Raw genomic sequence first — 15,141 nt, forward strand, 5'->3', positions numbered from 1 at the left:
TCACTAATATAGTCACTCAGTATTAGAGAGCAGAGGTGAAATCCAAGAAATACTAAACATCATGCCTGTGATGAAGAAATCATATGCTGAACATGTTGCTGCTTAAGAAAAGCCCACATTCATTGTCATAGGATTGCAACAACATCATATAAATTATTGTGATCAATAGCTTGTTTGACAGAATAAACAGGTTAAAGTGTTCCCCCCCCTGGCACTTCAAAGCATTAGTTCATAAATGCCCATTTTTTAAGTTCCATATAGCTGCATTGGAGATCAAAGACTGCAAGGAAAGAAAAGAAAAGCTGTTCATCCATTCCAGCTGAATTGATTTTGGAATCGTTCATGTAAAAAATTTGATTCGATTAAAAGAGAGATAACGTCAGTGAGAAGGAATTTTGATACGAATATTACCACAATCAACATAATGCCTTCCCTCTACAAATTCAACAACAACACAACATTGATTTCATTTCCTTGGTATTGGTTACAGACAGACAATGTTAGAAGCCTAATAGTCATTAAATATGCCATAACGGCTGCAGCAACGGGTAATCATATGGAGCAAGAGGATGCACAGTAGTTGCCAGGTTGCTTAACCATAGCTCAAGCGCGAGTCTGAAGGACGCATCTGGGTCTGGCGACGGGGAATCCCAATCTCACATGAATTAACCCTTGCAGCAAAACGAAGAGAGCAAATTGACTCCCCGACAGACGATGATTCCGGGGAGATGTTGACAAACATTAATGTTTTAGAGTCTCCACCAAGGCAAGGCTAACACAAATTTGGATATTAGGCTAGTTGCAGTTGGGAGTCATTATACAATTATAACATCTCGGTTGAAGATAAAAATCTAATTATCCCAAATATGTTACCAGGGGAAATAGTACTTTACCTGCAGAAGATACGTAAGCTTGGAGTTCCTGAAAGGCACATGATCCTCTTTCTTTGCAATAGCAAAGATCACGTCACTCAAGGCTGATAAACTTTTGTTAATCGCCTGCAATAACTCAGAGGAAGAAGGAATACCACATTAAATACAAGCTGAGAAAGAAGTGGACATTGATAAAGAGTTCAAGAGCACCTGTGTTTCTTTGAGGCGGTCACCGGTGGAGCCACTTTTAGCAAGACGCTCACTTCCAGCAAGATCAATTAAATTCAACACCCCTTGAACCTGCTGCTCTGTGCTCTGGAGATACGTAGTCAATCAATACATATCGGCAGGTATAACTAATTAAATCAGTGATATAACTAACACTTGCCCACCTCATTAACTCCAGTTATCCGTAAAGTGAACACAAAGTGACTTCTTGAGGATTGTTCATTCATTTGTGTCTTACCCACAGACCTGCACACCAAATTAAACACATTCATTCAGGATTCAACTTATTTTCATTACATAACCAAGAGATAGATGTAGGATCAATCAAATACTCAAAAATAGATGGATGTATAATACATGCAGAGTAATACATATGTTTCAATTGTCATATTGTAGTTTCAATGTAAAACAAACTCAACAAAAAAAAAGTGTTCACATGGCTAACAATGGAAGGGGCTGGAGTATAACTTCCATAAAAAGTTCCTACAACTTAATGATGTTCTCTTGGAATGGCAGTTATTTCACATGCAAGATTCTATTCATTAAATTCACAAATTTGCTCAACATAAAAATTCACTCTGAGCTCTACGGAGCAGAAGTCATAACTGGCTTGGTTAAAATAACAAGCAGAAGGTATAAGCATTTCAAAAAAATGATGCAAGATACATTCAGCTTATTAAACGAAACCGTAGCCTTGATTTGGTCAACTCTCATACCAATGTCATCTTTATAATATTTGTTGAAAGTCTTTTTTCAACAGTCCTCTGACACCCATGCCAGAGTTGAAAGGCAAAAGGGTTGGGTCTCAAGAATGTCCCAAAAAAAACGTGGGGAAAAAATGGAGAGATCCAAACTAAAAATATTTGATATCATCAAGGAGATAAAATAACAATCCAAGAATTAAATAGGAGATACATCTGATTTCAACCAGTTCTAAGGTCTAACCAAAAGTGCCTTGGTCTAAAAAATATATTCTGAGCTCAAGGCTACAAAAAAAGAGAGCACCCACAGAGACATACATGTCATACATGCATATATGCATGCATATCTATTTATACCGTGTAGCAGTTTCTATATTAAGAGAAAATTCCACATAATGCATAGCACGCTGCTGAATCTTGGACTTCATGTGCATATTTGTTCAATAAAGGTTAGCAGGGACAGGATTCAGAACTAATTTGTTTTCTTGGTCGCCACTATATTAAGAGTCAGCAAGATGAATGGTGTTTGGATTATGCAAACAAGAATGCTGCACTAACAAATACAGTGTGCATGGCACATTGATAGATGGGCTTGAGAACTGTTTTCCAGTAACATTTTTCCTAACAAAATTATACTCATGATCATAAGATGTATATATGGCCTTCAATGATACTCATTTACAAGAAAGTAGTAGGTCTACTCGTTTTGTTTTAACAATGCCCACGTGAAACATTAAGTAAACCATGCAGCTGAAGGACACTTCATTGACAACCGAAGCAGAACAAATAAATCCACAACTTCATAACTGAAATGCAGCAACAACCTAAAAATTAAATACAAGCAATATTGAGACGCAGGCAAAACATATAATCTAAAAAAAATGCCACCATATAAATGCACTTGCAGAGGTATTCTCTTAAGAATTTTAAGTTTCAATTAAGAATGACTTGACATTGTCTTTGATAATCCAAAAAATTGATCCAATAGTTCTGGGTCAAAGATCATATCTCCTACCTTTAAGCTACTAAACAATGTCTTGATATGATATGGATGTATTATATTAGATTTGACAATCTATAAATGTCAAAACTTGGATGATCAGGCATTTGCCAACTCTAAATAAGATCATCATTCAACTAAGAAATTTCCTCTAACCTAGAAATCTAGTTAGACGTGCCCTATATAAAGCACAGGATCAAACACTGAGGGTGCAACATCCAGCTGAACCCATGCATACACTACGCACAAAATGAAAATGATCAGTACAAGAAATGAATCACCATGGTTGAAACCACAAGCTAGCAGCTCTCAGGAGTTCCCTTATCCAACTTGTGGCAAAACATTGCAGAATTTCTCAACCAGATCCACCAGGTAAAAAACAAACCCTAGAACTTATTAAACGAAAAACCCAATGCTGTGTCTATTTTGCCATGCATGAATATAACCCTAATTTAGTTATCCACAAGAACAATCACACAAAACAAAAATGTAAATAACATTACGTATTGCTTCAACTATATTCAACAATGCATGTACCAGAACTTTCTTAACATGCCTGACTAGAATAATGCAATCAATTATCATATAAGCTAACAGAAAACAAGTTTGTATCTTAAGGTACCGACGATGTGAAACCATATTCTGGATATTTGGATTCCACATGACTCTAATAACCCTAAGATGACATGAAATCAATATTGAACCAAAATTTTGGACAAAAGGCATGTTACGATGCTATTTTTTTCAACTCTTGAAAGTTTTTTATAGCATGGTCATAGATATATATATATATATATATATATATATATATATATATATATATATATATATATATATATATATGGGAAAGTAGAAGTGTGATTTAAAGTGATCCTGCGATTTATTTTCCTGCTGCATTATTTTATAATTTTTTCATTTCCTTAAATGTTACATAAAACAATAAGTTGTTATTTTTCCCTTGCTTAATTTTGCGTTTAGTATAGACTACTTCCAGCCATCCTGAAAGTATATTATATCTTGGCATTACTTACATAATAAGCTTTTATTTTACTTCATTTGTACAGAAAAAAAATAATTTACCACCAGTAAAACTTTGAGAATAATATAAGTAATATAAGATTTGTTAATTTTGGCATCATCCCAACTGTCTCCAATACGAACACAGAGCTTAGCTTGTCCACCCCTACTAAGCAAATTATAATGAATTGTACATTACACCTTAAGGTACAACATTGGATTACAAGAAAAGAAGAGTGTTACCTCTATATAGAAGAAAACCAATTAGAAGGTTCATATATGGTTAGAAAGGTCGAGATGCACACAAATACAAGCAAAATTTTAAAGCTGAGTCAGATCATAAATAAATGTTATAACTGAAATTGTATCAATATCTCATAGAACACTATAAAGGACCAGAGTTCATGTTCAAAAAGATTTACCTACTCTGTACAGCTTGTTGCAGGAGATAAGAAACCTCCTTAATACTGCAAACATCTACAATAGTAAGGTCAGACACATGCGTGTTACCATTGGGATCATGTTTGATTGCATATTGTTTGCTAAGAGCAGCATTTGCATCAAAGCTGCCAGTGCGACCCGGTGATAATAAATCACGAATTGTTTCATTATAAATTTCTAGCATTGAAGCCTGCAAATTGTCAGGAGTAAAACATAGTAACCAAAACTCACCAAGCAAATATTCACATGAACACAAAAAGATTATACAGCAGATAGCAAAGCATAAAACTCGACCTGCATTTTGTATTTCCATCCCTGACTTTGTAGAGATTGGCTGGTTTGGAATATTTGCTCTAGAGATCGGGGTATAAGCCCTTTCTGCTCAGGCGGTTCTGGCGTGCCCATCATTGTATAAGTTTTACCAGAACCTGTTTGCCCATAAGCAAATATGCATACCTGCAACAACAGACAATTCATTTTCTTAAATTCAGCATGCCATCACCAGAAAAAATCAAATAAAGGTGGCACTTGTTAAACAAATAATAAAATGGCATGAAGTAGATGCTGCATATTAGAGATGTAATACAAAAATGGCATCAGAACCACCATTAGGGGTCAAAAGGATAAGAGAATCGGTAGAACTGGCCAGGCAACAAAAGGATCAGAGTGGAAAACCTAGGTTAAGTCACCGCAAGAACATTAGAGAATATGAAAGTCCAGACTAATTCCAAAAAAATAGAATTGCTGATACCATTCTTAATGCTCTGAACCAACCATAAACTGGGATTTCAGGCTAAACAAGATATTTGATTTGCAAACATTCTATAAGTCAAAACCTAGTGTCGATGCAAGCATATCAAACTTCTTTCACTTTCCAACAACGTCACCTACTAACAAATCTAGGATTACACTTCAACTGGTAAAAAGTAATTCAATAAAAAAAGTGAAACACAATAAAAATCTTAGTATATTACTTACAAATAAGAGAAAGTATGATTACATGACAAACAATATAAAACACGTTTCTAGAACGGCACCTTGTAACCATCTAGTGCGCTCTGTACCAGCTGCGAGATTTCTACAAATACATCTTCTTGTGAAGCTTCATAATTGAATACTTTATCAAACGTGAAGGAATATTTTTGCGCTGTTGACAATGGAATTATAAGACATAATCAATATCTGATCTCCACCACAAAGGAAAGAATGAAAAAAAAATGGATCAATATAGCATTGAAAAGCCTTCCTACCATTATTCATCAAATCAATGCCACGTCCAAGAGATTCAAGTGATGTAGGATAAGAAACAACTGACCCCTCTGTGCCACCACAATCACTGCCAGGTAAAACAGGGCGTACTCTACAAAACACTCGAATATTTCCTTTCAGTTCCTACAGAACGAAGAAGATTTAGCACCAAAATCATTGGCAAAAATAATCAGCCACAATAAGTAACATAAGTACCAGTATGGTGTTGTGCAGCTTTTTGCGCAATTTCTCTGCTTCCAAGATTTGAGCCTCTGCATCTGCAAGACGTTCTTGCAAATCTTTTACAGTCTTCTTCTGTCCTTCATATTCTGTCATTGTCTCGATGGCAGTCAAATCAGCCATCTAGAAAAATAAACAGAGTTGTTAAAACTGACTGAAATAGCTAAATAACATTGAAAAGATGTTTCTTGCTTTACTGCTGCCAAAACAAGTTCCTTTCCCTAAGGCATGGAACAAGAATATCAAATACAAAGTCAGATATTACAATTCTCGAAACTCAGCTGTCACTAACCTTCAACTTTTCATTTGCTGCAGCAAGCTGATGCTGCAATACCTGTATCTGCTCTCTTTGGGAAGAGCACGTTTCCTGCAAATATATAATTTAAAAAATAAATAGTCATAATAGCAAATACACAACTTTCAAAATAAACGAGAAGATACAACAAACCTCAAGGGCGGTAGATATTGTTGTTAAGCTATCCAAAGCCTTTGAGGACTTTCCAGTCATTTCTTCATAGTTTGTAATTTCAACACTTAAATTTTGCACTTGGGCTAATGTATGATCGCGTTCATCTCTTACTTGATGCAATTCACTTCTAAGGCAACCTACTTCCTTCATTAACTCTTCTTTCTGTTTAATAGCCTCTTGCTGAGATGACTGGAAGAACATCCAACATAAAAAGCTATGGGTCTTAAGTGACATAATTATAAATATAAAAATAATGATAAAATGACATTTATCAAATCAATGGAGCAGCAGTAAGAGCTCATGTGAAATCAAATTGAAGAGCATCTTGTCCATGCCCTCATTCTCAAACTCAAGCTGAAAATATATATCCTTCCAGAAATGTGAACGTAACAATGTATACAGCAGAAATTGCACTGCAATCAAAATAAAAATATCTTTATAACTTGACTAAAATTTGCATGTGCCATTCTGACACCGAGGATATATCATCCTAAACTGGCTAGGTCAAAAGTCTTTAGAAAGCTTATAAAAATTTTATTCAAACCATATAAACTGATGAAAAGGTACGAAATACCTGCCGTTTGTTTCAAATGATTAAAAGAAATGAGAATACATTAAAACAAGGAAATAGATATGTGAAGCAATCCAACACTAGAACAGAGAAACTATACTTCCTTTTTCGTATCAAAAGTTATAAGGAATGAAAAAAGTTCCCAATAACTTCCAAAATGGTACACTTGGGAAAATTGTAAGTGGTGAAACTCAAGGACTTCAAAAGTCAAGCATGCTAGAACTGTTAACTTCTTAAATGCTAGATGCTTCTGATGAAATCCAACTCTCTAGCAGTAACATCACTCGTCATTTAAAAATTTCATTTCCAATCTTGATATTACATGAGTTATAGACATTGGCAGTTCAACAAAATTCATCCATCATAATTAACAGTGGGATCTCCGCTGCAGTTTAAGCAAGATTGAGATGAAGCTCCAAGTAACCATCAACTCACACCAGATGACTCTAAGTGATCCAACTTATGGAATAATGATGAAAAAATATCGTCAAAACAACTTTGAATTGCTTTGCCACATCTAATTACTAAATCAATGAGCATCATCGGATAATTAATTAATTCATAGATACAAAATAACAACAGAGGTAGCCTTAATTGGGAATTTTTGGTGAATGAGGATCCAAAAAGCGGATTCCAAAATGTTGGGACAGTGCTTCATAGTTATGGTTATGGTTATGCGAAAAAGAGAAATAGTTCAATTAGGTGTTGGTTGACATCAACTAATTCTCAACAAAAAATGTTGACCTCCAAACCAACAAATGAGACAGACTCTATGAAAAAGGCTTATAAGTAAGACCTGCCTATAATTCTTTGCCATTTACTTCTTTTTACAGGCAATTGCAGCACAAAAATATGCTTTCTTTATAACATTCGCCCAAGTAGCTCCTTAGTCATGTCAGACTTCAACTGATAATGTCATATTGCATAACTTCATTCTTATAAAGTTGTCCTTTGACATAGCTAACATCACAAGTGGGTTGCATTGGGTCCCAACCGAGCTTGATCCAAAACATGACATTTAGACCTAGATCCAACCCATTAACTTAGATAGTTATCAGGTGATTCAGGTTAGATTTCTTTTTGGATTAGGTCCAAGTTTAAGAGACAAGGACCTACCCTTTTCGAACAAATCTATTCAAGACAAACCAGATGAGACAAAATTCAGTTATATCCAAAACCAACCTATACCAAATTGTGGCCTTGAACCCATGCGCAACCATGGGTGAAATGGAAACAAGTCAGGTCCAGATCATGTTGGGTGTAAATTGGAGTCGAGTCTGGCTGACCCAATTGCAACCCTCACATATTCTCCCATTTGACCTTGTCCATCAAAGGTTACCAATAATCCATCTAGGCAGCTACATTCAATTCAACCAATCATCACTAACTACCTCCTAATCTCAATTCTCAAACCTGTTGTAAACAAACCAGAGTTGGTTCATGAAGGTCTCCAAATCACGGCCTAAAGTTTCATTAGCATGCGTTAAACACATGACTAGATACTTGTGCTATGGCCTAGATGTTTGGTTAAGGTTACAAGGATATCAAGCAGAAGAAATCTCTGATGACAAAGCAATATGTAGATGGTCTAGGCAAGCACCTAGCATCTAATGTATTTTCTTATACAAGCACCATATGCTAATCAAACTATTTAATCATAATAATGATTATAACCACAAGCATCAAGGCCTGTCCCAGCCATCCCTTTCTCAATTAATTTGTATTTTATATTTTGACTAGCAACTCTTTTTATCAAGCTTTTCCAAATACATTCTCAAAAGTTCTACCTAAAATATCTGAGAGATTCTCCTTCTCTTTCGCAACTATTTGATAATTCACAATCTTCAAATACTGTTTTATTGCATGTGCTTATACTTCATCATAAACTGGTGAAACCCCTATATTCCACATATATGTCCATTTCTAGCCTTATCCCTTCAGTTTGCAAAGCCCCAATTTAGCAGCCAAGTATTTTCTTGATCACTTCTGTTGGCCTTGTTTTCAATTCTGATGAATCTTATACATCGTATTTTATTTTTAAATAAATTTTTTACCTAAATTTTGTACTAATTTCATTTATAAATTGTAAAGTTTCACTATATCATGATTAGCCATAATCAAGCCTAACAAAACATCATATGATCTCTTACAATATAAGTCCTAATGTCAGTGCAACCTATAGGTTCCAAGTGTCTAAAAATCTACTACAATTACAACCCTTAGAAAAGTTGATTAATTGATTTTAGGGATTTATAAATTTATTGATAAGTTAAATAAATGTGGCAGATGAGTGATGGATATAATTTATAGTATGGAGTGTCATGGCTCAGGAGATCAGACTAGTTCTCGTGTGATCATCACATGCCACATAAGGCACAACGAAATTCAGCACAAGATGAGCCAGTCATACTATAAATTTCCGCTTGATAGTATAATAACCAAAGAAGACGAAGAAGAGTTAAAAGAAGAGGATTAATGGGCAAAGCAACACATTTTGAGATTGATCATCAGAAGAGATCCACAGTTTGTTTCCAAAATATAACAGGATCATGGCCTAGAATGCATTAGCAATTGCAAAATCTAAAGATTAACTTCCATACAACTCAACAATTCTCATGAGTTTTCCACCTATTGTCCAAGTAATGGGAATTCAAAGGCATATAGTTATTGCGGAACATTGACAGCAAACAACTAAATGCATACTCTAATGTTAGATGATGAAGAGTACAAAATAAACAGTAAACCATAAGAAATAATATTGTCATATGAAGATGAGTTCCCTTCTAGGGTTAGTGGATGGAAGAATGTCTGTCCTATTCAAAAATAAAATCGCTAGAAGAATTCCTTTCAACAGTATTCATGAAAGGTGCTTCTAAATATATTTATCCTTTCAAAAATCAATTCTGTTCAGCACCAATTACACACTAAGAACAGATTTTGCAATAATTATTATGAAATAAAGCCAAATGTTTGCAAGTATTAACCAAGACAATATTGCTTGCTCATGTGACATTTAATTCATTGCCGCAAGCCAAAACACAATGGTGAATAACTCACCCTAGAAGAATCCAACTGAATCTTAAGAGAGTTGGTGTGATCCCTTAAACCGGTCAAGGTTTCCATCATAGCATTCTTCTCCTTCTGCAGTTTTGACATAGTCTCACCATTTTTCACAGCATCAGCCTGAAGATTGCTATTGTACTGCTGCAAACTAGTATTGTACTCCTGCAACCTCTTGTTGGTTTCTTGGATCATTTTCAGCTGAAATAACATAAGAAAGTAAGGTTCATAGTGCATCCTTGAAATCTCCACCTATAAGCAAACACCATACCTGATCACTGAAACGTCTCACTTCTTGATTAACCCTTTCAAGTTCTTCAGACAATGTGGCCCGCGAATTTTCAGCTGCAACCCTTGCATCTCTTTCTTCCTCGTAGGATTTAACAGCAGCCTGTCATATTTCAAATGTGCAATAAGAAATATGCCAAGCAGTTCACAAATAAACTCGAAAGTTTCAAAAGTCCCACCAATTTGTCAGCTTCCTCCTTTCTAATGCTTTCCTGCAAAGAGGCATGCTGACTCTGAAGCTCATGGATAGTTGTGTTCATATCTTCAACCTTGGCCCTCATCTCGGACTCTACAGAAAGACAAAAACTCACCAAATTAATACTACAAACACACGGTCCTTCCAACTTCTAGTCAAAAAAAAAAAAAAATTCATTTACAGCCATCAAATGCCATGATGAACAATCAGCAGTCCTGGAACCAAGGTTCTTAACTAGAAGAACCTTGTCCCAGATAATTAAAAGGCAAAAGTGACAATTACCGATGTCTGCATGCATTTTCCCTTCAGAGTCCAACATATTTCTGAGCTTCTCTTGCTCTGCCAAATACCCATCTTCTAGTTCCATGAACCATCTGATACAAGTCCTGAGCTTTTTTATGTACTCTATCATCTGCTCGCTCTTTCCCTATAATACAAAGAAAATTCCCACAAATTCAGTAAACCGAAGCAATAATTAAACAAAAAGGAAATTTCAGACTGATTACCTTGTAATCATTCTTGTTCTTTCCTTTCATTTTCTCACCCAAGAGCCTCTCCACATCCTCTCTAGATCCAAACTCGACCCCGCCACCATTGCTCCCACCGTCAGAGCTGGGAGCGGTGCCGGCAGCATGATCGCCATGCCCACCAGGATTCAGACCAGCATTGACAATTGACAGCACCTGCCGTGCACGAGGGTTGGTCGCGTGGCCCACCATCTTCCCTACTCCAATCTTCCTTCGCTTGTCCACAGGCGCCTCATCTAAATTGTCCTTCTTCTGCAAGAACCGAACCACGGATCAATCCAAAACGCTAGAAACCGAAACCCTAGCCCTAGAAGGGGGTAAGTAGAGGGCAAACCTTACATTTGAGGGGCTTCTGGAGGGGTTGGGGACCGGGGTGGGAGGGGGCCTGTTCTGGTTCCTGGAGGACATGGATTTAAGAGGAGATTAGGAGGATAGGTCTAGGGTTTTGAGTTGGGAAGTGGAGCTTTCTGTTTGGGTGAGCGTGTGGGCCCGTGGAGTGAAGCCGAAGGCAAGCTGGGGGAAGAGAAAGCCGTCGCTTTGACGGCCAGAAAGAAGAAGGCGAAGAAGGATGAGGAGGAAGGAAAAATTCAAGGAAAAAATCGCTTTTTTTTAGGATTTTCTCTTTTCTCTCTGGTGAGATTTAGGGTTAGGGTTAGGGTTTCGGAGGGAGCTTTCTTTTTTTCGTCTTTTTTATGTTCTGATCTCGATTTCGATTAAGAGGGAGACGACGGTTTTGAAAGTTTTTGAATCGGGAGCGGGGCGGGGTTGGAAGGTGACGAAATTGCCCCTTGATTTCGTATTTATTTACAAAAAATCATATTCTTTTATCCCCTTGGTTCTGTATTTATTTTTTTGACGAAACTGCCCCTTGATCTCTCGAGACGGACGCCCCAATAGGATAGGGAAAACGCATTCTTTTTCTTTTACACTGACGGTTTGGATTTTTTTTTAAAATAAATATATAATAAAGAGAATTTTCATTGCCTGGGATTTATAATGGTATGCTGAGTGATGTTATTGGATGGTTTCCAATGTGAAATAAAATAATGAATACCATAATACTAACACATTTGTTTTGTGGGAAGAGGAGAGAAAAAAAGTCTGGTCAACAAATGCTAGTTAGAATTTTTCAAAAATAAAAAATATTTTTTCATAAAAATAATTTTTTTATATTTTAAGAAAAAGATAAATTTGTATAGAATATGAAAAAATTACTTTTTTACGAGCCCAATCAAAATAATTTTTTCTAAAAATATTTTTAAACTTTCAAATAAAATGAGGTAGACCTTCCTTTTTATTAAGGATACAACAAATATTTTATACAATCTTCTCATACTTAATCAAATATAAGTCATTTTATAACGTGTCATTTTTTTATGATCGACCAAATATGTAAAACCTATTTTTTCAAGCATCATGTTCTTAGGCATCAGCTGTCCGAGAAAAACATACCAGTAAAGAAATTTTTTTCTCATGAATCAAATGAAGCTTGATTGGGACTTGAGATTTCGAAGTAGATTATGTTCTCTCATTTGTCTATGTGCTCAGGGTGGTAGAGCCTAGGGGCTGGGAGCTAACCCTTGTTCAAGATCCAGGAGTGTCTCTCTGGTTATTCCTCAGGTAATGTCCAGTAAGGTTATTTTTGATGGATCAAACGAGGATTAATTACATGTGAAATCAAGATTTGTTTTGAGGGATGAATATAGGTGTATGCCATTAACAAGTTATCTTTTCTCCAATGTCACTATGCCCTTGTTATTTAAATGTTCACACAGCTTTGAAAGGGGTCAAATATGATGTACATAATAGACATGCATCAAAGCTGTGGATCGAATGAGATTCCCTTAGAGTGGTAGCCTTTACAAAGGGTTATTCTTCATTGCACCACTCTTTGTTGCTTGAAATTTGCTACTTATTGGACCACGAGAGATGATGAAGATCACCTTTGTGTATCTAGAGGATAACTACATAAGAGCATCAGCATTGTTGCTATTTGAATTTTTGTATGGTGCTACGGCTTCCTTCTAAATATCCCTAAAAGACTGGTTTGCAAGTGCTGAAAAGTTCAAATTTCGACCATAATTGTTTTGTGGGGCTTTTAACACTTTTGCTATGAAAGAGAAGTACTAATGGTTCTATACTCCATTCTTGCTCAAGCTCCCTAGAAAAAAATCAAGTTGGCAGAAGAACAACTTATATTTTCAACAGATTGGATTGCATAAAAAGCTCTCATTTTCGGTGGATTGATGGATTCCCTAGGTCTTTTGGATGGAAAGTTCAAGACTTGCTTCAACATTTATGCTTGCGAGTTATTTCTCGTGATATTGTTTTAAGTAATATACCACCATCAAGCTCTTAGGGCTAACACCTGTTGACGGGATATTGCACATTAAAAGTTTAAAACCTTCTTAGGGTACTCCTAAGATTCTTTTTTAGAATACATATTAAAATTCTTAATATCTAGGTTTACCATCAAAATACAACACAAAAGATGCTCTTTGTTTCCATTTTCTCTTCTCCATCATGAGACCTTCCCTTCTCATACAATAAAATACTCTATACTTCATATTAATATGTTGTTATGATCCTCCTAAAATTCTCAATATTAATATAAGTATTTTGCTTTGAGCCCTTGTGGAGCCTACGAGCCAAATCAATTTCATATCATGATAATGATTATAATGGTTTAAAGGGATACATCACTTGCCTGCATGTATAATAGCATTTAACATCCATAATGTGTGTAACTGAAGTATAAACAGCTGTAATTCCATTGCATCTGATGCAGCTAAACGAAAGAAATATATAATGGAGTCTAGCTTTCATCCTTTAGTCCAAAATTATTGGCAGATGGTAGGCACCCTTTACTCCTTTAAGATGACAAATGTTTATAGAAAAGCCAACAACGCTATTGATAGGATGGCAACTTATATGGGCAACCACACCGAGCTCCATTGTGGAACTCCGCATCATTGTTCCTACTTAACTTTTGGATATTTCGTACAACAATTCTCGCAGATGTATCTATACAAGAATTATATAATATCTCCGGCTTACCTAGAAAAATATATATATAAAGGACAAATTTAATTGTTAATTTATCATAAATTTTTGTTTACGTAAGTGCACCATTTTTCAAGAGAATATAGTCTCATATGAGAATGGTTTGCAAATATGAACTAATAAAGTGATCCCAAATATTTGAGATAAAGGTTTGTCAATTAGAGCCATGCCTAGATGACTTTCACATATAGATTGCAAATTTTGAAACTGAGATTTTTTTTGTAGCCCGGCTTTGTGAAAAAAATAACAAAACAAGCCTTGAAGTCTATCACATCAAGTCCAATGAACTCTAGAGCCATATCATCTTATATTAACAGGATACACTTGTCCCAAGAGTAGGGATAAGGCAAAGGACTTGCCATGGTTTTGTCTTGTTAGGGTTGATAATATATGTATCCATGTGTGCAAAGTCTCTCCTATGTTATTTTTGCATAGATGGACTCGTTCATTCTAAGTGCTCTCTGGGCATACATTGCATATATCAAACTACTAGGATTAATTATATTGTTATATATTTGTTCCCTCTTCATGGAAACTCTCAACCACTATCTTAATCTAACCATTTTTGTCTTCTACCCAACAATGGTGTATGAATTTCAAACACTATATATGAAAGCATTATAAACCTATTAAAAACTATAGATGCAATTTGGATCATCTTATCCATTCGAACTAAATTTTAATTTTTATTTTTATAATATAAAAGTTATCTTCACTCTCCCAAATACCAGAGGGCATCCAAAAAAACACTTACATTCACTACTCGCAACGTGACATTAAGACATTATACAAGCTAGGAATCACGATTGTCATCCTAACATCGTCGGCACAGTTATATGAGTCGCAGCTCTACAACTCCATGCATTTGCCTCTCTTCCTCTCCCACTATCCTACAAACGTCGTTGAATGGCATGGTCGGCAAACTTTTATTTTTTTCATTTTTGGTATCCAATGTTAATAGAATTAGAGCTCCTTGAGTAGCTTCAGTAATAATATAAGATATCTGTTAAAAACTAAAAAAATTTAGGTAGGAAGGAACATTATTGTCAAAAAATTTATAAAGTTATAGAAGCAGTAATTGGATAAATGATATCACATGAGCTATTATTACATGATACGACATAAGCTAACTGCTACAGATTAAGTAGACATCAAGAAATTCCTTGGAACAATACGAAATTGGCAATTTCGCAATTACATATCATGACATGTCCCTGGAT

General features: G+C 35.6%; 1 protein-coding gene across 1 annotated transcript; it reads right to left on the minus strand.

Annotated features, from left to right (window-relative positions):
* Positions 1-328: 328 nt before the first annotated feature.
* LOC103703585 (kinesin-like protein KIN-14H) lies at positions 329-11,532 on the minus strand. Its single transcript, XM_039132256.1, has 17 exons — positions 11,198-11,532; positions 10,838-11,110; positions 10,614-10,758; positions 10,315-10,424; positions 10,119-10,238; positions 9,845-10,048; positions 6,196-6,405; positions 6,040-6,114; positions 5,724-5,870; positions 5,510-5,651; positions 5,297-5,406; positions 4,554-4,715; positions 4,241-4,449; positions 1,265-1,346; positions 1,083-1,187; positions 894-998; positions 329-772 (listed from the first exon to the last, which is right to left on the minus strand). Exons 1-17 carry the CDS (start codon positions 11,264-11,266, stop codon positions 593-595), a joined length of 2,448 nt encoding a protein of 815 aa, XP_038988184.1. The 5' UTR covers positions 11,267-11,532; the 3' UTR covers positions 329-592.
* Between the last annotated feature and the right edge of the window lie 3,609 nt (positions 11,533-15,141).

The sequence above is a fragment of the Phoenix dactylifera genome, chromosome 12 (genome assembly GCF_009389715.1).
Source record: "Phoenix dactylifera cultivar Barhee BC4 chromosome 12, palm_55x_up_171113_PBpolish2nd_filt_p, whole genome shotgun sequence".
NCBI classification, from domain to species: Eukaryota; Viridiplantae; Streptophyta; class Magnoliopsida; order Arecales; family Arecaceae; genus Phoenix; species Phoenix dactylifera.